We start from the raw sequence: 24,763 nt of genomic DNA, 5'->3' as shown, positions 1-24,763 counted from the left end.
TGGGGCCTACTTCCAGTTTTACACTCCCAGTTTAAACAAAACTCCGAAAGAAAGATCTTCCTCACTCAGTTCTTTGATCACAGATTGTCTCTTTTCATTGTTTGCATTAACACCAGATGAATAAACTTGCACTGAAGGACTTTCTCCTCTCTCCATTCACAATTTTCTAGTTTATCTACAAGATGTTCCAATCTCCTGCACATTTGTATTCTCCCTGTTGACATTTCAAAAATTGAACATTCTTATATCTGCTTATTTGACAATTGCAAAATATTCATTTACTTTTCCTAATTCTTTCCGAAGTTTTTTAATCTTTTCATTTAACTTAGCAACTATATCAGCAACTTCAGAGTTATTTGTGGAACTCTTAAACAAAGTTAACATTTCATCTTGGCATTCAGTTCACTTCAGAATCTTTTTTCTGCAGTTGCTGACCACTCTAGACTCATTCAATACTCCTTAATCAGTATTTTACAATTTTCCTCATCTGCTTTTCCATACCATACAGTTCATTCTTTTGGTTCTCCAAATCGTATTGGAGTTCAAGAATTTCTTTGTTCTTTTCATGGCTAAGTTCTAACAGTTCATTCGTCTTATTTAATTCTGCATCCACCTGATCCACCCATGTCAACACTATAGTTAAGAAAGCCCACCAATACCTCTACTTTCTCAGAGGATTAAGGGAATTTGGCACAACAGCTACAACTCTAATTTTCACAGATGCATCATAGAAAGCATTCTTTCTGGTTGTATCGCAGCTTGGTATGACTCCTGCTCTGCCCAAGACTGCAAGAAACTATAAAAGGGTGTGAATGTAGCCCAATCCATCACGCAAACCAGCCTCCCATCCATTGACTTTGTCTACACTTCCCACTGCCTCAACAAAGCAGCCAGCATAATTAAGGACCCCATGCACCCTGGACATTCTCTCTTCCACCTTCTTCCGTCGTGAAAAAGATACAAAAGTCTGAGATCAAGTACCAATCGATGCAAGAACAGCTTCTTCCCTGCTGCTGTCAGACTTTTGAATGGACCTACCTTAAGTTGATCTCTCTACACCTTAGCTATGATTAGCACTACATTCTGCACTCTTGTTCCTTCCTTATGAACAATATGCTTTGTCAGTATAGCACGCAAAAAATAATACTTTTCACTATATACTAATAAGGGACAATAAAAAAAATCAAATCAAGTCAAATCCAACCAACCATTCTAATTCAACAGTAATGCCTTTTCCTGTTCAAGGAGTTTTTGACAATATTTCATAGAGACTTCTAATGTTTGAAGTTCCTCAAATTTTGACTGAAGATTTACCTTTGTGGCACTTGCTTCTGCCAGTTTAGCATTTAGACAGTTCAAATCTTCATTCAAGCATTCTACATCCTGTGATTGGTGCTCAATGGTTCTCATCAATTCATCTTTTTCATTAGCAAACTCGTCTTTTGTACATGAAGGTTCCTTCTCTATGCTGATCAGGCTTTCCTTTAATCGCTTATTATTGGCAGTAAGGTTCTCTTGTTTTGGGGAGTTTGGCAAGATCAGCATGATCAAAAGCCTGCTGCAATTACCATCACCATGTTACTATCTCCACTAACCAAACCATTAATCATAGCAAAATCTACTATTTCAGTAGGTGAATGAGGAACAATCGCAATAGTTCCAAAGTCATTGTCATGACTCCATTGTCATAATTTCCCTCACATTCTCAAAATGCTTCTCTAACTTCAGTGACTGAAACCACTGATCCTCACAACATTGCTTTCCCCTCAGTAAATTCTGAAAACATTGGATTAGATCTCTTCTTTCTGGTCCCAAACTTGACTGACAAGCTCATTAGCATTGCCCGCTCAATTCCATTCTCTGTAAATTTGAGCACTAAACAATGATTTTCAGTTAAATCAAAATCATCCCCTGAATCACTAATTCTTTTCTTCCATATTTTTCTCTCTTGAAGCTCCAGCTCAAGCTTTCACATTTCCACTTCTTTTGCTAAATGAGATTTTTCATTTCTCTTCTTTTTTCCAGCGGTTTGAGCCTTTTCATTTCCTTTTCCATCTCAAGTAGCTTCATTTAAAACACAGCCTTTGCTAACTGTGATATACCAATTTCAGCTGTCTCCCCTTTTAATTCTAAACACTGAGTCGTTACTTTGATATCATCCTTACAAAATCCTGCTTTTATTTCTACATTCAATTTACCTAATGCTCTCAGATTAGCCTTAGCCAAATAATCCAGTTACGTTTTTTACGTTAGAGCCATTTTTGAGTTCCAAAAAGTGTGGTATGCTTCACAGCAAAACCTGTTCCTATGTTTCACATGCTCGTTACTTTGAGGATTTGCAGACCCCACTTCAATTCATGAATCCCACAAAAGCCCCCACTTTGTTATGACCCAAGCTAATGTTAATACTGAACAAATCAGATCCCAGAATGAAACTTGGCTTCATAGATCCTAACTGCTTTTTTAAAAAAAAACCATGCAGGAAAGTTACTGAATAAATTCACAGGAGTCTGCTGAAGAACTTTTAATGCACAAAAACCTTTAATAAGAAAAATGAGTTATATTACGCCAGCCAAAAAGTTTGGAAAGTTCTCAATACAAACACAATAAAATGACTCAATTTTCCAATAATTTCTTCAACCCAGCTATATCTTTCCAATACATACAAATTTGAAAAGATAAAAGAGCTTACCAAATCTCTCTCATACTCTAATATTCAAGGCAACTATACGGATGTGTTTAACAGGCAAAGTGTGGTCAGACACCCTGATGCCAAAACAAGTGACAGACACATCAAAACAAATTCCATGGAGTTCTTACCAACCCACTTGTCACACCATGACCCAACTGATCTCACTGAAAATCTTTCTTCACAATGGTTGTCATTCTTCACATTTGGAGAACTTGGATGGGAATGCTCTGCAACTGTTGTTCCCACTCTGACAGCTTCAACAAGGATCCACTTCCAGGGGTTCCATCTCACCTGAAATTTTTTCCCCTTCTAGATTTCTGCTTACACTCAAGCTACATCTTCCAAGCAGAACTTCAGATCTTCGGCTGTGCCAAACCAAACATCACTGCTTCAAACGGGTACCTTTGCGTGAACAGCCACAACATAGAATCACCAGCCTTCTGCTGCTCTCCCAGACCTTCAGGCTTTTCTTGAGCCCACTTTTCTTCAAGTCTGCTCCTTGTAGTGCTCTCTGTCTAATTCAGAGCCTATTGTTCTGCTCCTTTTTCTCAACTTAACAGCATTTGTTTCTGATCTTTGTCCTCGTCTGTCTCTCCATGTCCTACTCCCGGGGTCAGCTTCTCTCAAATGCTGCGCCCCTCCTGGTCACCTGACCTGCAATTTTCCACTCTTTCACTTTCCTTTTCTACTGTGCAGGGATGCAGGGCCAGATCCCAGTTGCAATTTGCCGAAATAGACGAACTGTGTATATGTAGTCCTTTCCCAACTCATTCATGCACAGAGATCCCGAGGCCTGCTGAGAATTGTAGCTCCCAAACTCCAATTTAAATGGAACTTTTTTTTATATTTTAGTTTATCAAAATTCATTGGTTTTTGGTCACATTGATTGTTGCAACATTTTAAAACTAATATTAAATACTGCAAGTTCCCCACTCGCATTCGATCCTTGATTCCCTTCTATTTTTGGTACAGATGTTCTGTCTTCTACCATGAAGCTAGACTCAAAATATCAGTTCAATACCTCCACCATTTCCCTGTTGTCCATCACATTTCTCCTGGCTCAGCCTTAAGGTCATATTTACATTTACGTGCATTACTATTTCTTTTTACACAGTTGAAGGAGTAATTTCTTCACCCAGAGTGTGGTGGGCCTAGGGAAAGCAGTTGAAGTCAAAACATTGTATATTTTCACGGGAGAGTTGGATACACATCTTGAGGCAAAAGGGATCAAAGGATATGGGGTGAAGGCAGGATCAGGCTATTGAGTTGGATTATCGTGCTTTTTAAAAAAATTCATTCGTGGAGCATGGACATCACTGGCTTTAGTCCAATCTATTTATTTGATAATATACTCACAAGCTTTCGGGGTTAGCCCCTTCGTCAGGTGAATGGAGAGTTCTGGCCTCAGACAGAGCATATAAAGCACAGACAGTTTAGAGATTACTGATTAGAATGCGAATCCTTACACCTAACCTGCTGTTCAAGACCTGAAGTGGCTGATAATGTGAGTGGAAGGAGCACTGATCACAGTTTAAAGAGATGTGTATTGTCTCCAGACAGTATAGTGAGTGAGGCTTTGCAAACCCAGGCAAGTCACATAAGGACGGTCTCAACAGGGATCTTGGGTCCATGTCGCACTATCTGTAACCCCCGTGACTTGCCTGGGTTTGCAAAACCTCACTTACTGTACTGTCTGGAGACAATACACATCTCTTTAAACTGTGATCAGTGCTCCTTCCACTCACATTATCAGCCACTTCAGGTCTTGAACAGCAGGTTAGGTGTAAGGATTCGCATTCTAATCAGTAATCTCTAAACTGTCTGTGCTTTATATGCTCTGTCTGAGGCCAGAACTCTCCATTCACCTGACGAAGGGGCTAACCCCGAAAGCTTGTGAGTCTATTATCAAATAAATAGGTTGGACTAAAACCTGGTGTTGTCAGACTTTTTACTGTGTTTACGCCAGTCCAACGCCAGCATACCCACATCATCACTGGCTGGCCAGCATTTATTGTTGATCCCCAATTGTCAGATGGTAGTTGAGGGTCAACCACATTGCTACGGCTCTGGAGTCACATGTAGGCCAGACCAGGTAAGGATGGCATATTTCTTTCCTTAAAAGGATGTTAGTGAATCAGATGGGTTTTTCCGACAATGGTTTCATGGCCATCAGTAGATTCTTAATTCCATTTTTTTTTATTGAATTCAAATTCCACCAGCTGGTATGGTGGATTGCAAACCAGGTACTCAGAACTTTAGTTCTGGATTTATAATCTAGCAATAATACCACTAGGCCATCGGCTGTGATCAATGAATGCTGGAGTAGGTTCAGAGGGCCAAATGGCCTACTCCTGTTCCTATTTTCTGTGCCCATGTCTCTATGTTATGGTTACACTCATATCAGCCATGTTCTTACTGAAAGGAGGAGCAGGTTCGAATAGCTGAATGGCCTACTCCTACTTTCTACCTAAACTTCCACAAACTGTCTCATAACACTCTTCTATCAATTGTCTGATCATCCTTATAAAACTTAGTCCTCAGGTGAATACTCTTCTTGACATCATCATTTAACCCAATACAATCTTTACTTTTTTTTAAATTAAGCCACTGATGGCATTTCCTGTGATTTGTTTTTAATTTTTCAACACAATATATATTTGTTGAGAATTTTGTAAGGGGGAAAAGGTTCAATAGAGAAGTGCAGGGGAAGTGGGGGCCTGGAATGCACTGCCAAGTGAAGTGGTTGAGGTAGATACATTAGCGACATTTAAGACCTATCTGAATAGACACAGGTACAGGCAGGGAATAGAGGAATACGGACAGTTGATATAGATAGGACAATGTGATCGGCACAGGCTTGGTGGGCTGAAGGGCCTGTTCCTGTGCTATACAAGTCTTTGTTTACTTTCAATGTCCTGAGATCATGATCAGCAATGATTTGAATGAATGTCATTACAGGCTTGTAGGCCAGAATGGCCTAATCCTGTCCCCACATGACTTTTGCTTACTTTTTCAAAAATTGAAAACAAATTGCCTTTTAAATACTTGCTCACAGTTTATATCAATCCGGGGTATCCTGATCTTGGTAACAGAATCCACTCACATTCTCTCCCACCCAGCGTCAAGAGTTGTTCTTACTAAATAGATTCTTCGATAATGTAACACGTATCAGAAAATGAATATTTACTCACCGAGTCATGGAAACCTGGAAATATGCAGCCGTTTCCCAACAATCCTAATGAGAGTCCTTCAGGGTTGCTGACAGGAATAGAGTAGCTGTGTTTACACAGTGCCCATAATTCCTCCAGGAGTCATTAGAATGGATTGATTTTTCAGGTCTTGTTTAAGGGAGACCATTCTTACAAGTTTGAGCTTTATGGGTGCACAGCAATAAGCAAGTATCAGAATGAGTTGTTATGTGGAAAAACTATCAAATGCACAGTGGATCAAAATTGTCAGTGACAATTTCAAACTACAAGTAGCTGCATTGTAAAGAGGTTGAAATGACTGCTTTTCTCCCACTAGCTACGTGTATCATTCTATTCAATTAAGCAACTATGTAAAGGGTTGAAGTGAATTCTTTCTGTCCACCATCTCCCTTCCTGCTCTCCCTTCATCCTTTGGGTGTTAGTTGTTCAAATGCAAGAAATTCCAGCTGATGAATGGCTGTACCAAATTGTACATGTAACACTGGGCTATAGTCCAGCTTTGTGATAACTGCATGCTAAAAACACAATGCTTCCGTCAAGCATTAGCCTCAGCATTCTATCAGCAGCATTTTATTGTAAGAAACAACAAAAAAGGTTTTAAAGAAAACAAACCCACCATGAATAGCTCCCCTTTCCCCATTCTGCCTCAAGAAACTATTGTTTCCTGCATCAAATTCCTGACGAAGAGGCTGTCCCCTCGAAAGCTAGTGAGAATATTATCAAATAAATAGGTTGGACTAAAACCTGGTGTTGTCAGACTTTTTACTATCAAATTCTGATCCCAGAATCAATTCAATCACCCTCTCAGCTGTTCCTCGACATCTGACTGCTCCCACTTTAATGTTCTATTCAACTCATCTGAGTTCCCAACTCCAAATGCTCTCCATCACAAGGCCCATTTATTTCCACCTACGTAACATCACTCACCTATGCCTAACCTCAGCCTATGCGATGCTGACATCCTCACCCACCAATAGCTATACGAATATTGTGACTACAGGATCAAGCTGTGAATTCTGCATCAAGTACTTGATCCTGCGATCTTCCAAAGCCTATCCACCATCTACCTGGCACAAGACAACAACATGGAATAGTCCCCACTAGCCTGGATAAGTGCAGTTCTGCAACACTTAAGAACCTCGTCTTCCAGGACAAACTAAACCACTTGATGTGCATCCCATCCACCAGCTTAAACATTCCCCCTCTCAACCACTGATGCACAGTGGCAGCAGGGAAGTGCCAGCTACAAGGTGCACTGCAGCAGTTTACAATGTTCCTTTGACAGTACCTTCCAACCCCCTACTCTACCAACTAGAAGAAGAACAAGAGCAGAAAGTTCCCCACGTACCAATTCAGAATTATATCACTGTTCCTTCACTATCACTGGGTCAAAATCCTGGAATTCCTACCCCAACACCACTTGTGGGTGAACTTAAACCAAGTGGACTGCAGCAAGAAGGGAATTCATCACCACCCTCTTTGGGCAATAAATGCTGATCTGGTCAGCAATATCCCATAAACAAATAAAATGAAAGACTATTTCCCCACTCCCATCCAAATGGACTTCTCTAATTCTGGCCATGCGTCATTCCCCCTTCCTGTTGCCTCATCATTTTGCAGCCACATAGGCCCCATTCTCCCTCTGGGATTCCCTCTTTAAATTCCTGCCCCATTGTCCTTTAAGATCCTACTTAAAATTCAATCCTTTGGTTGAAGTTCCTTCACAACTTTGCTCAGCTCAGTGCTTTTTTGAAAAACTGCATCTTTGTGAAGGCAGCATGGAAAATGGTGTTACATAAATACAAGTTTCTGACTAAATTTAAATACTCAGACACTTCTGGATAAAAATAAATCTGTTCATTTCTCATTTCCTGTAAATATTTTTAAAAACAGTACTTTCATGTTTTAACCTTTACCATGTTGCTTTGTGCAGTTCAAATCAGTACTGAAACCTAGTTTGAATGAATTTAAATTTTTTTAATTATCAATAGTAATTCCGTCATCAGCAGGAAACCGAAATGGAAGTATTGCTGAATTAATGCAAGGGTGATGACTTATCTGAGAACACTTTAAAATGACAAACTCAGTAATTCCTCCAAGCTGCCTGCATTTAATATCGACACCACTGACTGGTGAAATAAAAAGTCAAAAGGGGGTAATTAATCACAATCTAACTTTTTTTTAAAAAAAACTTGACTGCATGTCTAAAAATAAACCTTTCCACATCTATGTATTGAAATTCAGTCAATACTGAAGATAACAGCAATTAAGGTGCTTACTTCAAAACATCCATTATGCATTTTTACGAGGTGTTGGGAAAACAAAGCTTGCTTTTGTTGACTCCAATCTGTTTTCTCACCACAAAACAAGTCCCCTTGTAAATGGTAGCATTCTGCACTTTGATCAGCTGCCCATTATTTTGGCAGGCCCCAGACACACCACTGCCTGCGCTAAGTTTAGAAACTGTGTTGACATTAGTTTAGTGTACATAAATGGATATGGGCTATTGGAGAAGCTTAGCAAGAATATCAGCACATCATCATCGTTGCTCTTCTCCAGTGGGAAGTCAGAAAGATTCCCTGACCTCGCAGCTCATTTCAACATTTAGAATACCGTGATATACTGTGAACAGGGCTTTCATTTTGACTGTTCAGGAGGTAAGAAATCAACTCACACCTGAAATGGATGAGCATTTTTTTTCCCTAGTATGCATTCTTGCAGAGCACATTTACTCCAATCTGGATTAGTGACAGCTGAAGATAAATAATACGAATTTATATAGCACCTTCCATGACCTCAGGACTCCCCAAGCTGCTTTATAGCCAATAGAATACTTCTGAAGTTTAGCTGCAAAAGTAGGAAACGCATCAGCCTAGTTGCATAGAGCGAAGATGCACAAACAGCAGCACAGTTACTTATGGCAGGTATGATCCTCTTCAATTGACGCTGCACATCCACCTAATTTACATCAACTTAACAAGGCAGACCAGTCTCAGTTCAACATCTCTTCTGAAAGACCTCCATTTGTGCAGCTCTCTCTCAGTACTGCATTGACGAGTCAATGACCAAGTCTCTGATGTTGGACTTGAATCCGCAACTTTCTGCCTCGAGAGGCAAGAATATAACCACTGAGTCATTGCTACTACTCAGAAAACAATCCCATTTACTTAAAATCCCACTCTCCACGTAGTTAATGAAGCTTGGGCTAGTATGGTTTCTTATGAGGAGATTAGAGAAACTGAGGTAAACTCAAACATAGGATATATATCAAATGTAATATGCAAATCCACCATCTTTATAGAAGTACAATTATTAAACTAAAAGCTTAAATTGCTTTTATTGCTTTGGTCACAACTGTTGAAACAGTTCATCAAATATAATCCTTCAAGAAAAAAATGGGAATAAATAAAAGGTCAGACATAATCAAGACTCAGGTTACACAATCCATTTGCAGTAAATAATTATTAACCACTTGGGAATGGAGTCTGGAAATCTGGCCTTGGGTTTGTAATGGTGCTGTCCACACAACAGGACAGAGAGAATAAAACCTGCAAATACGCATCAAACTGAGTGGAGATAATATTGAAATTCATCAGCCTATTTATTCTAGGTTATTTTAAATTCCACTGCATCTCTTGCTTACTACTGTAAAATGCCTCCCACCTCACTTCCACTTGCTACGATGTGTCTTAGCTATAAAACTTGAGATTTTTTATTTATACAAAAACGTAAAACAAACAGCTTGCCTTTAACTTGGCAAAATGTCCCAAGGCACCTCACAGGAACGTAATCAGACTTATTTTGATACCAAGCTACAAGCACCACCTCCTCGTATCTGGTTATAGGGAGCAGTTTAAGTGGAGGACTGAGAGGTGCAAGAGGTTGAGGGAAGAAATTTCTCGAGTTTGGGTTGGTTCGAGAATGTAAACAAATCAGTGGTATTTGACTCAATTAACAGATGATTCCAGATGTGGAATAAAATGTCAATTTTATAAAATAAGATATTGATACAGGGAGTCCAAAACATTTGGAAGAAATAGTCCCCTTAATGAATTACATGTGCAATGTCTGAAAATAGCACTGAATGGGGAGGGGGCGGGATACACAGAGCAGAGCTGGTGACGCTTTTGCTGGCTGAGAAAAACATTAATTCTGCAAATGCACTGCAGTAAATTTATACCCATCACACAGCAAGTCAGATAGACTGAAATCAATTGATACTGTCATTCTCCACTCATTAGATCCTGCAATAACCTTACATGTTCATTCAAACGTGCCATAAATCGGATTTCCCTTTAACTTCCTGGTCTCAAAATTGCTAAGGGGCTCCCCCGCCCCCTCCCCTTTTTGTGTGCAGGATTTCACACTCCTCTCCCTCCTTCTCACACAGCCCCTCCACTTCGAGCTCTTACCTGCTTTTATCAACAGATCCAGCTGGTTACGTCCCTCATAAAGGGCTGTGGCCATTTTAACCCAGCTCCCCTCCCTCCCCTCTCCCCCAAAACAATAGGAAAGCAGAAAGTCTTATTGTCAAGACTCCAGATTATTGTGCAGTCTTCCTCGGTCAAAGTAAAGGGGGAAAGAATCCGGAAATTAGCTGCACTCCGAAGCTCTGGAACAGGGACTTGGAGGGGGAAGAGGACTGGGCTCCAACCCACCCGTCTGCTCTTGCAAAGGAACATGCAGCCAAAAAGGGGGCACAGATCCCCCTCCTGCCTGCTGCTGGCTGCAACCTCAGGCTTGCATTGGCAAGCCAGTGCCCCTGGCCGTGGGAGCCCATGAACAAGCTGCAGCGGAGCCACCTCCAGCGCCTGCTGCAATGGTCGACGCCAATGTTTTGCTAGACTTCCTGGATAAAGGTCGATCCATGTGCAGAATAGTCGGTGCATCGGCACTTCCTGGAGAGGCGGGGTCTCAGACTTCAATGGGTGAGCGGTGCACTCAGATTTCAAACAAAGCTTTACCTTGGCTTCAGGAGTTGTGCATTCAGCCTGTGATCACTGCAGTGAAATAATACTTCCATGCAGTGCCCTTCACAGCTCCAGCATCGTCCCTGACTCCCCTTATACCCGGAGAAAGAGGAGGGAAGAACACACAAATTTCAGCAGCAGCAAAATGATGTGCCCGATTTGAAAAACAGCGGCCTTGCATCTCTTTATATGTCTAGTTATTGCTGGAATCGTTTCAGAGAAAAAGATATTTCAGTGTAACTTGATCATTAGAATCATGCAAATTTTTTTTTTACAAAAAGCATCACCCCCTAAAATGTTCTAAAGTGGGTATTTTTAAAAGCTCGAGGTTATTGAACCTGCATTTATATAGCACCTTTCAAAGTGCCTTCCAGCCAACGAGATATATTTGAAATGTTATTGTGCAGGATACACATCAGTAATCTGCGCACAGCTAACCTCACACAAAGCAGTGTGACAGAGACCAGGGCAATTTATTGTAGATGGCGTTGGTCAAGTACAGGTATTTTAAAAGTTTATTTATTGTCACAAATAGACTTACATTAACACTGCAATTAAGTCACTTTGAAAATCCCCTAGTTGCCACACTTCACCGCCTGTTCGGGTACACTGATGGAAAATTTAGCATGGCCAATGCACCTAACAAGCCCGCCTTTTGGACTGTGGGAGGAAACCAGAGCACCTGAAAGAAACCCACGCAGACACGGAGAGAACATGCAGATTCCGCACGAGTTACTCAAGCTGAGAATTGAACCCAGCTCCCTGGTGCTGTCAGGCGGCAGTGCTAACCACTGCACCATCGTGATATTGTTCAAACACCAAGGAGATGTCTCCTTTTCTTTGAATAGTGCCATGGGAACTTTTATGTCCACTTGAAAGGGCAAATGTGTTAAATCAAGGTCTCATCCGAAAGATTGCATCTTCAAAACTCATGCACTCCTTTGGTGTGGTTTTGTGTTCGTGTCCCAAAGTAGCACAACATTATTGGAGGTGTTGTCTTTTAGACGTGATGCTAAACTGAAACCCTCTCTATTCCCAAAGGCAAATGCAAGACATCCTCTAGCCATATTCAGAGAAGAAAATGCAGGTGAGTTCACTTCAGTGTCCTGCTGAACATATATTTCTCAACTTACATTATCAAAACAGATTATCTGGCCATTATCCCACTGTTGTTTGTTGGATCTTGCTATGTGCAATTTTGGCTATGGTGGTCCTTGCAGTGTAACAGTGACTTCACATTAGGTATGTCACTGGTTGCAAATTGGACATCTCAAGGTCATGAAAGACAGTTATACTTTCTTATTTTTAAAATTTCCATTTTTTTTTCTATTTTTACTATTGAAATATTTCATACTTAAACCATTGACTTTTTGAAAATAATCCTTTATATTTAAAGTCTAATCTTCCTCACTGTGACTCCTAAACCTGACCTCCATATCGCAGAAAGTATCCACATTTACTCAACTCTTAAAATTTACTCTCTGCTCCAAAGATCCAATTTTCCAACCAAATTAGCACTGATGTTAGCCTCAGAGTGAGGTCAAATGAGTGAGAATATTTTTCAAACAAGGCCACATCATACATTCAAATTCTCAACAGATAGTCCAAAGAAGTGAATACTACAAGAGAAACTGTGTTGGTGACCGTGTAGGTTTATATTGTCTTTCTATTTTAATACTGGGAGACTGCATTGGTGACTGGCACAGAATAGTGTGTACTCTGGAGTAAATATAATTGGCTCAGAGGGTTATGAATTCTCTATCCCAGGAGTCTGCAAATACTGAGTGCTCAAGGATATTCAGGACTAATAGATATAGATTAAATCTATATAGATTTAAATATAGACCTGAAAGGGATTTGGGGATAGTGGAGTTGAGGCAGATGGTCAACTATAGTCTTATTGAATGGTGGACTAGACTTGGAGTCATATGGCTTACTCCTGCTTATAATTTTTATATGAGGATCTATTTATGATTTTTTCCTTAACTGATGAGGAAATAAACAAATTAACTCATCTTGTCTTAGTTGCTGTTTGTGGGAGTTACAATTGTCTGTCATATTTGTCCACATTACACCAATTTAAAGTTCATTTATTAGGTGTCACAAGTAGGGTTACATTAACACTGCAATGAAGTTATTGTGACAATCCCCTCGTCACCACACTCCAGCACCTGTTTGGGTATACTGAGGGAGAATTTAGCATGGCCACTGCACCTAACCAGTACATTTTTTTCAGACAGTGGGAGGAAACTGGCACACCCAGAGGAAACCCACACAGACGTGGGGAGAACATGTAGACTCTGCATAGACAGTGACTTAAGCTGTGAATCGAACCTGCTAACCGCTGTGTCACCATGCCACCCAGTGACTACACTTCAAAAAAAAACTGGAATTGAAATGCTTGGGAATGATGGGGATCTACTTTAATGCAAGTACCTTTGTTAAGAACCTTTGGATTTATCACCTCCATGCATTAGTACAGGAGAGGATTCAGACCATTAGGGTCAGGAAGAGGATACTTCACATTTTGAAATCAATGAGGGTTAGGAATGTTCTAAACCAGTGATTAAATTAGCACTTAAGTGTAAGATAACAGGAATGTTGTTCTATAAATAACCAACTTGTGCAAAGATTAAACCTACTTCTCAGCTCTGCACAGCTGAGCAAATTATTGCAAAAATACCAATACCAAGGCTTTTCCATCTACAGATTTACAAGGACACCTTACTTTCCTAATTCCAAGTTTTTAACTACAGAAATTCAAGACTCGAATACCTTTTCTGCAGTGATTCATTCACTGAGAAAAAGGACATTGTAAAATCTAACAAATAAACCCTAAAAATTATCAAGTGCTGTTGGAAAATAAGTGCACAGGTACAGCAATTTTGTAGTGCGTTTCTAAGCTCTTAAGGAGTGAAATCAGATGTTGCTCAATACACTACTTCGAATTAAAGATGATGGTAGGGTATCTGAATTTTCTTCCGTGATGAGATTCCTGGGTTACTGTATGTGAGGATCATAGATTTGTCGGCAGACTGCACACAGTGGCAAGCAATGCTGCCTCACAGTGCAAAGGACCTGGGTTCAATTCCTGGCTTGGGTCACTGCAGAGTCTGCACTTTCTCCCCTTGTCTGTGTGGGTTATCTCAGGGTGCTCCAGTTTCCCCCACCTCAGTGCAAAAGACATGCTGGTTAGCTGCTTTGCCCCTCAGTGTACCTGAGCAGGTGCCAGAGTGTGGCAACGAGATGATTTTGACAGTAACTTCATTGCAGTGTTAATGTAAGCCTACTTGTGACACTAATGAAAAAAAAACTTAAGTTTCAGTTTAATGAGAAGGTTTTTTATTTAAGTTCAACTAGAAATTTCTGCTAATGCTCACTGAGATCTAACCCACAAAACAAGCCTCCGTGAATCGCCCATTCAACTTGTTGGTACAACTATGGCCTTAGGTGGCAGATACAAAATTCCAGTGCTGTCAAAACAAAGGCACGGAAAAACCAACAGCATGGAACCATACAGCACAGTAGGATATCAATCAGCTATCATATCTGTACCTGGCCTTGGAAAGACCTATCCAATTCACTTCCCTGGTCTTGCTTCATAGCCCTGAAATCAGTCAAGATATTGTTTAAAATATTATTCCATTCAAAAGGCAGTTATTTTAAGAAAATAAAATGTTTGCAATTCTGGCATCATGTGTATCTCCTATTTCCTTTACCTCATCTTCCATCCTCCAAAAATTTGAGATCTTCTGAAACTCTGCTGCTGATATTCGAACTTGTATTCAACCCCTCCCACTGCTTGCTGATTGATAATTGCTCCTTTTTCATCAAAAACTTGATTTGTAAGTTCTCATCCTTGTGTTCAAATCTATCCATGGCCTTTGCCTCTTCCTAGCTCTGTTACCACATTTAGTCTTGCAATATCTCAGAACTCAACGTTCCTGCAACTTTGGCCTCTTGCGAGTGTCACACTTCTTTCGATCTACTAGTAACAGCCATGCTTTTAGTCCACTAGGTCCCAAGCACTGGAATCCTGTCCCTAAACCTTGTTGGTTTTTGACCTTTTTCTCCTCCTTTAAGGCGCTCATTAAAACCTATCTCTCAGAGCATTTAGTCACCGTCTTAATAGCCTGAAACCTCTGGCCAGCAGCTATGCTGTGTTCATTACCACTGCCCATAAGAAGTTCTCGGACCTCATTTCACTGCCCATTTCTTCTCGGATCTTCTGACCCTGGCTGCAGCAGACACGGGCAGTGCAGCATCTCCCCTGGAAGACCAGCGGATCACAGTAGAGTTGGAAGGAGAGGAGAGGTTTCCTTTTTACAGCACCAGCTGCCTGGTTTACGTTTGAAGATCCAGTTTTTGAATGCGGTGTAGTGAATGGGCGCATGAATGGGCAATTGGCTGAGTGAATGGCTAGGTGGTGAGGTGAATGAATAGTCATCGAGTCAGGGAGGGGGAGTGAGGTTGTGTTGAGGTGTAGTTGGTTCGGGTCATTTGGGGGAGTAGCTGAGTGGGTAATTGTGGAGTCAGGAGGGGAGAACAGCTTTCTTGTAATACAATTTATTCAAGATCAGCCAAAGCATTACAGCACCCACAGGTTATCAACCCAGAATGTGTTATTATCCAAATCTCCCATATTTAGTGATCTATATCAAATGATCAACAAATTATCTGTTCCTTATTACTCACAAATATGCATTTGAAAAAGGTATACATGAGCCTTCACTATGCACCTCAGGTTACCCTATTCTCAGTGCTGTTTTACTGCACAGCTGCAGGCTCCTAAAGGTAGATCCTGTTACCTGCAACAAAAGATCTTGAATCAGTCTAACAGCTGCAATAGTCTGGAGCTGCCTTGATCCACGATATGAAAATAGCTAGCTGATGCACTCATTTGAGAAGCATTGTAGTGCAGCAGCTATAAATCCCATCGATTATCAAGATAGTTAATTAGTTGAAAATGCTTAGGGGTAGAGCGCAGCAAAAGAAAAATCTGAATTTTTATCAGCCAAAACTCTTCACATATCACCGATACACCATGGTATCTCATTGTGGTACCAGCAGAATTACATCATACAAATCTCCAATAAACTAGAACAGAAAGAAAGAGAAATAGGATGTATTATTCAGTGTCAAAAAGCACCAAGGTTATTCCCAGAGCTCAACATTTTGGAGGCAAGTTCGGAGTCCAGGAAGGTCCTCTACTCCACGAGGCAAACTGGCAATTAAGCTGATTAAAAAACCTTGTTAAATGTGAATTTAAGAGATTAACTGGGATTTTCCAGTTGGCCTCCAGTTTCCTGACTCACTGGGGAGCTGATCAGCTGGCTGAGGATCGGCCTCCAGCAGCAGGCCTGGGGATCCAGCACTCCAGCCAAGTCTACTGGTCTACTTTGGTGCTAATATATCCTGTAGGTGAATTTTCACCACCCTCCCCACAGTGACAGTCTGGCGGATGTGTGTGTTTTGGAATTTAAATTTTTAAGAAGCGACTGAAAGGGCACATTCTTGTTGAGGGTCCCTCGCAGTTCCCAGCTTGTAAGGCAGCAGGTGCTCCTCTGAAGCTGAAAAGCCTGTAATTGGTCCTCTACCTTTGACAACCTGCCCATCACTCTTAATTAGACAGGGAACCATGCCAATTTAAGGCTCACCCACTTGAAAAAATCGCAACTTTAATTAGTTTTCCCCTGGAGACAGGTTTTGACCCAAAAACAAACACAGCTTAGGTTTCCCACCTCTGTGGCAAAAATTCAGCCCAGTGTTTGAACAAGGTACTTACAGCACAATATGTGGAAAACTGCAGTTTGGCTGCTATATAGGGGAGTGAAGCTGAACTCCCAGGCAACTAGCAAAGAAAATGTTCATAGTCTGTGATGGCACTGCTCATACCACAGGGTCTGGTGGCACTGTTAATTATTGCTTTATCTGGTAAGATTTGATATTGCTGTCTTTAGCACCTTTCTCTTCATTCCTGGGAACTGGCCAGCCAATGATGTACTTCTTGAAATGTACTGAGTAATATTGGAAGCAGCCAATCCTCTCAAAACAAGATTTTATAAACTACAACTCCTGTAGAGTCTTAAAGAAATCTTCATGACAACAGAAAAAAACCACTGGACAAAATTTCATGTTTAAAAACTAAAATCAACACTATTCAACAGATGAAGGATATTTCACACACAAAAAAAGGCAAACTTGTCTTTAAATAGTCAGTACAAAGATACACCTCTTTCCCATTCAGCCAGTGTTTTGAAGGATTTCTCACATCCCATCCAACCATTTCAGAATTTCAGTGGCATTAATCAGCAACAATATTCCATTCGAAGTCCCCAGACACAGTATCACCACCAAGGTGAAAATCTAATGAACCCTCTCTCAGCAAGTCATGTCAGTCCTGATGGCACAGAATTCCCAGAGACTCCCTTCCCTGACCCTTCTAGATAATCTTTAAAGCTCTGGCAATACGTTAATAACAGCAATGGGTACTATCCAATCTACTTTCCCTGATTCTTCCTGTCCTTTCCAACTAACACAAAAGTAACACAGCTGTTGGTCTATTCTCAGGAGATGTACATCAATGCCAGAATCTGTTCAAAGACCACCAAAGAGAAAACTGCTTCATCCAGACAGCCTTGCTTGTTTTCTACTTGCATGAATTCCTAATCTTTTTAATGCCCTCAAAAATTCAAACCCCACTGCAATTTACCCTTTGCTTCTTAGCATTTCATTCACATAGCATCCACAAGTCAGATGAGATTAGAACCCAATGTTATTATAATCAGGAAACCAATTTATCCCTTTTTCAATACGCTCGCCAGCACATTTTGTTCTTTAAGAGACAAGCGCAAGCAATCTCAGGACATGAGTTATCACAGCAATGAGATTTGATTTTTCTTTTATTAATTCACAGATCTGAGCACTGCTGGCTTGGCCAGCATTTTTATTGCCCATCCCCAAATACCGTTGACAAGGCGGTGGTGAGCTGCCTTCTTGAACCATTGCAGTTCATGAGGCCATGGTACACCCATGGTGCTGTTAAACAGGGAGTTCCAGGATTTCGATCCACCAATAATCAAGGTATGGTGGTATAATTCCAAATCAGGATGGGGTGGGGCTGGGACTGGAACTTGGAGTTAGTGCCTTTCCCTTGCATCTGCTGCCTTCCAAGTGATAGAGGCTGAGAATTTGGAAGATGTTTTTGAAGGAGCCTTGGTCATTGTCTAGCATGCACGTGACATAAATGTTACTTGTCACTTGCAATTTGTTTTAATGCACTTGCTGGCAGGGTTAATATTGGTCAGGACAAGAAGCAACCTCTCCTACTCTTCTCATTCTGCCATGGGATCTTGTAAATCTAGTTAAGAAGAGTCCTCAATGTAAAATCTCATCTGAAAGGCTCCCTCAGCACTACACTGAATTGTTAGCTGCGTTGATGTTATTACAATCTCCATAAAGATCAATAACTTTTCAAAAGAAATTTAACTTGCAGCTAATCAGGGGTGTAGTGCTGCCAGAGCAGCACATCACTGGATGGCAAGCACTGCTGATGACCATCCATTCTGCTACTCCGGATTTGGGTTGTGATAGTGGTAGTGGCTACTGTGATGTGGCAGATTGGTTATTTCGGAGTGACATGGGAGATGGTGCTGGAGGGTCTGGAAGTAGAGAAGTGAGTCTGGAAGAACAACCTGAGCTGCACCAGCTGCTGCTATTCAATCATCTGGAGGTCAACCTGTGGCAGCCATCTCCTGAGTTGTGTGGCCTGAGCCAGCTACAGGCCCTATCTGGGACATCTTCCCGCCCGGCCTCTCCCTTCTGAGTTCCATCAAATGTACTAACATTTGAATCCAATATGGCTCCTCTTTGGAATAAACATTGGCCTTGTCAGTGATGTCCATATTGGATGAAAGAATAATTACTCTAGGAGGCCACATTGAGAGGACTAGGATTTTAGTTGTCACATTATAGAAAAGTTTATTAAATATTGGGCAGGACCCCCCCCAGCTGTACTTGGCTGAAAGCCAGCAATTCTACTAACCTGATCAAGGCAGTCACCCAACAGCCCTGAAGGTGGGTGTCAGCTCAATATACACAGCCTTTCATCACCATTCTATAGAGAATAGAAAATATCCTTATATAATTACACATTTAATCAGCTTTATATCAGATAACAGCAAAAACAGTGACCTGTGCTCTCAATGTGGCCCATAGTGATTTCATAGCATTTAATAACCTTTAATCATTTTATATATAATCAGACACAATGGGCGGAATTCTCCCATCCTGCCGTCCACTGGAGTTCTAGGGGGTTGGGCGTGGACCACGTAAAGGTCCATTGAAGTCGGGTGCAATCTGTGGTGTTCAGGCGAGTGCTACTGGAGAATCCTGCCCAATATTTAATAAAAACTTTGATTATGTGCCAAATGGGTGGCTCACCACCACCACTTATTATGTGGCAACTAAAATCTAGTCCTCTCAATGCTTTCTCCTTCGAGTTCTTTACTCTTTCATGTGATGTGGACATCACTGGCAAGATCAGAGGGGAGCCATACTGGATTAAATGTTAATTGTTTTTCTCTCCACAGTTGCTGTCAGACCTGCTGAGATTTTTCCAGCACTTTGTTTTTATTGCAGCTTTTATTGTCCTAATTGTCCTCAAGAAGGTGATGGCAAGTCACCCATTTGGCATCTAAGTGGTAGGGCAAATGTCTCAACTGCCTATTTCCAAGGTTAGATGCTGTGAGGATGTCCAGGAGTTGTACATTGCTCCTTCAAGGAGCAACACACAACTCAGAAATGCATTTTAAAGATTAGTTTTCCCCTGGAGACAATTTCCCTATTTAAGATGGAAACAGGAGGAACTTCTTCTCCAATGGCCATTAGTGTTTGAAATTTTCTTTCACAAAGAGCGGAGAAGGCCAGGTCTTCGAATATATTCAAGGCTGAGTCAGATAGAATTTTCATCAACAAGGGAGTCAAGAATTATATGGGATAGGGCTAGGGCTAGGGGATAGACAAGACATGGAGTTAAAGCCACAGTCAGATCAGCATGATGTTATTGAATGGCTGAGCAATTTTGATGGGCTGAATGGCTTACTCCTGCTCCAATTTCTCAATCTTATATGCCCACTTGATTTTTTTCTCTCCATTGATCTGAGTGGAATCCACTCCGTTAACTGTTTAACTGGATTTTCAGTCTGGAAGATTGGATTGTTATTAATCCTCACTGCCCCAGTATGGAAGCTACACGTTTCCAGAAGTAGGGGATTTGGTTCATTGATGGCAACGATTAGAACAGGGAAATCCTCCCACAACCATGTAGGGTCATACGACCTCTGAAGCCGAGGCCCGGGACAGGGTGACCATGTTGAGTAATTATTATATGGGGCATGAAGGCAAGTTTGGCCACAAGTTCAGATAGGAAGGCAAGAGTTGACCAAAATGTCCTGAGCTCATGATGTGGCTGTGAATCTTGAACCTGGGGTGGTTTAAAAGATGGCAGGGCGTAGGCTACACGCAGGGTCCAGTGCTATCCAGGGTCACACAGCTGCTGCTTAATGTCTTGGATTGAATGTGCGGCAACAGCAGTAACCCTCCTGTACAGCTTCTTACTGTCAGATAGATACAGACCTGACAAGCCCTTCATACAGCCTTCTCATTAACAGGTATTTCAGGATTTATGAAGCTCAAGGTTCCCAGAATTTAGCACAGTACTAATAACCCCATACACCCTGCTGCATGTTACTGAAAATTAATTCCTTGGCTGTGATGGTCTGAGGATGTAAAGTATTTGTATTCCCTGCTGGTAGCTTTGCATGTAATTTACAGCACAGGAATAGGCCACTTAGCCCACCTTATCTATGTTAGTGTTTAGGTTTCATACAGGCCTTTTCCCACCCTTCTTAATTACATGATGAAATTCCTCATGTGTTTATCAAGTTCCTTGAAGGTATTGATACTAAAAATCATAGAATGGTTACAGCATAGAGAGAGGCCATTCAGGACACTGGGTTGAATTCACCCAAGTCCCTGCTGGCATATTTGATGCAGAGTGGAAGAATATGGGCCGAAGGCCAGAAATCGGTTTCAAGCTGGTGTGAATTTACAGAGATTTTCTGCTGGTGTCCATGATGTGCGTCAGAAAACGGCATGACCTCATTTACATCCCAATAATGGGACGTAGATGAAGTCCCAATTCTCCTGTGTGAGATTCTCCATGATGTTGGTCCAAAAGACATGCTGATTAGGTGCATTGGCCATGCTAAATTCACCCTCAAACAGGCACCAGAGTGTGTCTATGGGATTTTCACATTAAATTCATTGCAGTGTTAACGTAAGCCTATTTGTGACACTAATAAACAAACTTAAATAAATTCAAAACTTAAACAAATGATTAATGCACAGGAAAACCATGAAGTATTTTTAGAAATGATTTAGCTGATAGTTTCACAGAGCTCCTGTACCTCAAAATTTCCACATTACTGTAGCTGAAACGATGACAACATTCCACTGCTTAAAACTCTTACTCGAACAAAAGGCTAAAAGTATTTTTACATTAGTTTTGTTTGCAACTTATACTTCAAACCTAAAACGGAACATTCTTCTTTTTCTTTTTACACAACCAGAAGAACACTTAAAGGTCAGTGTAGAGTAAGTACGTCCTTGAAGTAGACATTGGCCCAAATTTTCTAGTCCCCAGATTGGAAACCAGACATGCAACTGAGATACATGTTAGGACGTTATGAAACTCTTGATACACTGACCTACGTGGAAATTTCTCAGAAAGTTCAAACTTCCCATGATAATTACCCTGCTTCTCCAAACCCTCAGAACGTATCCAATTGTATACTACAGTTAGAGAATCTGGACAGATCCACGACATTTATCTGAATAGTACCAAGGAAATGTTAGGCAGATTAAAACCTAATCTAACCTAACTCCTGGGTAGTTAGAGAACTGAACCATCTCCTGCTCATCCCTTGCTCTCACTGTCACTGACCCCCAATTACCCCTAACCTGACCCAACTGTCTGCTGACCACCCAGCTGACTACGTACCCCTACCTCCATAGACCTGACTACTCCCGTGACCAGCCTTCAGGCCTAACTGACGATCACATCATCCATCTACCCTCTCTATCAACTTACCTCATCCACCCTATCCATTCTCTCATTTATCCATCCGCCCATTCACTAATATTCAAACTAGACCTTTAAACTTACCAAATAGCAGACAGTGATGCAAAAACTGGGGCATGGGGGTGTTTTCTGTTCCCCAAATTTATTTGGTTGTGACAGAGTTCTTTGAGGGCACTGTCCTCCATAATTCTGGAAAAATTGAGTTTGGAAGATCTTGGAAGAATTATGGAGCAAAATCAAGTCAGGAAATGGTCGCATGGCAATCTGACAATGATAGTCATTCTTTGGACGATCCAGACTAAATCAATTTTGCCAGAATTATCTACAGTAAGGAGGTGGCCATTCAGCCTATCGAGTCTGTGCTGACCACAATCGAACTCAGGCCTTTTCCCACACCCCTCATTGACTCTGTTAATCCCCCTGACACTAGGGTCAATTTAGCATGCCCAATCAACCTAACCTGCACATTTTGGATTATGGGAGGAAACCTGAGCACCCGGAGGAAACCCACGCAGACGTAGAGAGAAGTACAAACTCCGCACAGACAGTGGCCCGAGGCTAGAATTGAACCTGGGTCCCTGGTACTGTGCGAGGCAACAGTGCTAACCACTGTGCCACCATGCCACTCTCTGTAGATGACAAATTAATCGCAACGTAGTTCTTAGCTTCTGAGAGTTTATTTATTTTCTTGAAACACATTTTGAAAGCAACTAAGGAACAAGGTTTATTTATGAAACACCTTAACTTCTTGCTGGTCTGCTGGAATACCACATATTCCACAACCAAGACTTCTTCTGCCTTCGTCATGATAAAAAAGGAAGCTGCATTTCACATTTGACCTTCTAAAACTTCTGAAAACTACGATTGTGCGACAAAAAGAACAAGCACAAGTGGAACAGCGGGAAGGCACAGTTTCCCACTAAGGAGTTTTGGCTGAGAACTACTCCACAGAGTAGAAATGGATTCTGCCACCGTATTGGTGCAGACTGAACCTGTCTCTTACACTTTCCAGACCACAGATAACAATATCTGGAGGAGACATGCAGATCAGTTATTGGCTGGAAAAACTGATCTGGTAAGAGTGTATAGCTTGATGGAAATTCAGGTTCAGCCTTCGAGTCAGTACTTTCCCACAACCCCGACACCACCAGTCATGTTGGGGAAATCAATTCCTCATCCTCTGTTCAGACGTAGAGCATCATTTAGTTCCTAATGCTGGTTAAACCAACTACTGATGACGTCAATAGGAAGGTAAAGATGCCAAAGGCTCAAGCCAGTGCGAAGATGAAGATGACACCAGAGGTTTGCTGTCAATCATTCTGGAAGTGACAACCTCCAGACTGTCTGCCTTATTAATAGTGACTGACTCATTGACTTTTGTTCATGTTGAACTTGTTTTGGAGGTGTTTAAATAAAGTGGGGAGGAAATATTATGTATTTGTTCCTACTCATAGAATCATAGAACCTTACAGTGCAGAAAGAGGCCCTTCAGCCCATCAAGTCTGCATCGACCACAATCCCACCCAGGCCCTACCCCCATATCCCTCCATATTTTACCCACTAATCCCTCAAGCCTAAGCATTTTAGGACACTAAGGGGCAATTTTAGCACAGCCAATCAACCTAACCTGCACATCTTTGGACTGTGGGAAGAAACTGGAGCACCTGGAGGAAACCCACACAGACACATGGAGAATGTGCAAACTCCACACAGATGTTGACCTGAGCCAGGAATCGAACCCAGGTCCCTAAAGCTGTGAAGCAGCAGTGCTAACCATTGTGCTATCATGCCACCCTATTGGCGCATTGTGAAGATCTGCTGTAGTAATGCAGTGATGTATGCAAATGAAAGTGATGTCATAAGATGTAGAGAGGGAAACTAGAAAAATCAGCAGCCATGGATGAAATTACAGACCATAAATAAAAACTCCACCCATTTTTAACCCAGTGTCAAGTGTCACATTTCCAAATACACAACAGTCATTTGGAGATTCATTCTCCAGGGCAATGCATTGACCAATCAAGATCAAAATGCCTGGTTTATATTTCAAACAATGTTTGGCAAATAACTGTCAGTCACCATCACCATGATTCTATGGATTCTCCAATCAGACTACTGTTCAACCAATCAGCACTCTCTTCCCAAACAGTATAAATTGTTTATTCCCCCTTATTCTTGTGATGTGTCCTGATGAATGCAAGATGAAAAGCTTTGCACATCTCTTCTTTTCAGCTAAAATTCTGTACTACCAAACATCTAGTTAATATTTCAATTTTCAAAGGTTTGTGCATGCACACAAGTCTCTCTTTTATGGCATCCCCTTTAAATTGTTCTTTTCATTTTGGCTCTCCTTATTCTAGCTACCCAATAGTCACTTCAATTCTCATCATTTTCTCATCATTGTTCTTTTGTGTAACTTCATTTTTTTCTATTCTAACATTTTATTAATTATTTTTTGCTACAGTTCTTCTGGTGGTGTAGATTCTTTCCCAATAATCCCAATGTTATCAACCAACATTAATAGAAAAGTAGAGCAAACCAACCTGAAAGTGTGACGTCCTCTCCAATAACCTGTTCTTCAACGACATCCAATGAACTGTCATTAATCATTCCATTAGTTTCCTCATCACAAGCAAGACCAGAACAGTCCTGCAGCAGCTCTGCATTGGGTACTTGCTCCACAATGACAGCAGGGAAAAGACAAGAACTGCCAAGCTGCAAGAAGCACAATAACAGATGGGTTGTTGAA

General features: G+C 41.2%; 1 protein-coding gene and 1 long non-coding RNA gene across 11 annotated transcripts in view; one reads left to right on the top strand and one right to left on the bottom strand.

The window, feature by feature from the left end:
• The window catches only part of LOC145348869 (ETS-related transcription factor Elf-1-like), a 153,318-nt gene that overhangs the window by 54,049 nt on the left and 74,506 nt on the right, over window positions 1–24,763 (bottom strand). For 7 of the 10 annotated variants that reach the window (XM_080196886.1, XM_080196889.1, XM_080196888.1 and 4 more), the window contains one exon: window positions 24,558–24,729. In XM_080196886.1, the coding sequence (XP_080053012.1) occupies window positions 24,558–24,729 (172 nt within the window). Of the gene's footprint in view, window positions 1–8,180; window positions 8,272–10,313; window positions 10,752–18,915; window positions 18,990–24,557; window positions 24,730–24,763 lie in introns of those variants that run through there. The other 3 variants (XM_080196895.1, XM_080196893.1, XM_080196894.1) reach the window with 3 other exon arrangements.
• Window positions 1–24,763, top strand: part of LOC145348871 (uncharacterized) — a 46,282-nt gene that overhangs the window by 9,068 nt on the left and 12,451 nt on the right. The gene's annotated exons all lie outside the window — the stretch shown is intronic.

The sequence above is a fragment of the Carcharhinus amblyrhynchos genome, chromosome 10 (genome assembly GCF_965287045.1).
Source record: "Carcharhinus amblyrhynchos chromosome 10, sCarAmb.v2.hapA, whole genome shotgun sequence".
Classification (NCBI taxonomy): domain Eukaryota; kingdom Metazoa; phylum Chordata; class Chondrichthyes; order Carcharhiniformes; family Carcharhinidae; genus Carcharhinus; species Carcharhinus amblyrhynchos.
This window is presented reverse-complemented; position numbering and strand designations above follow the sequence as displayed.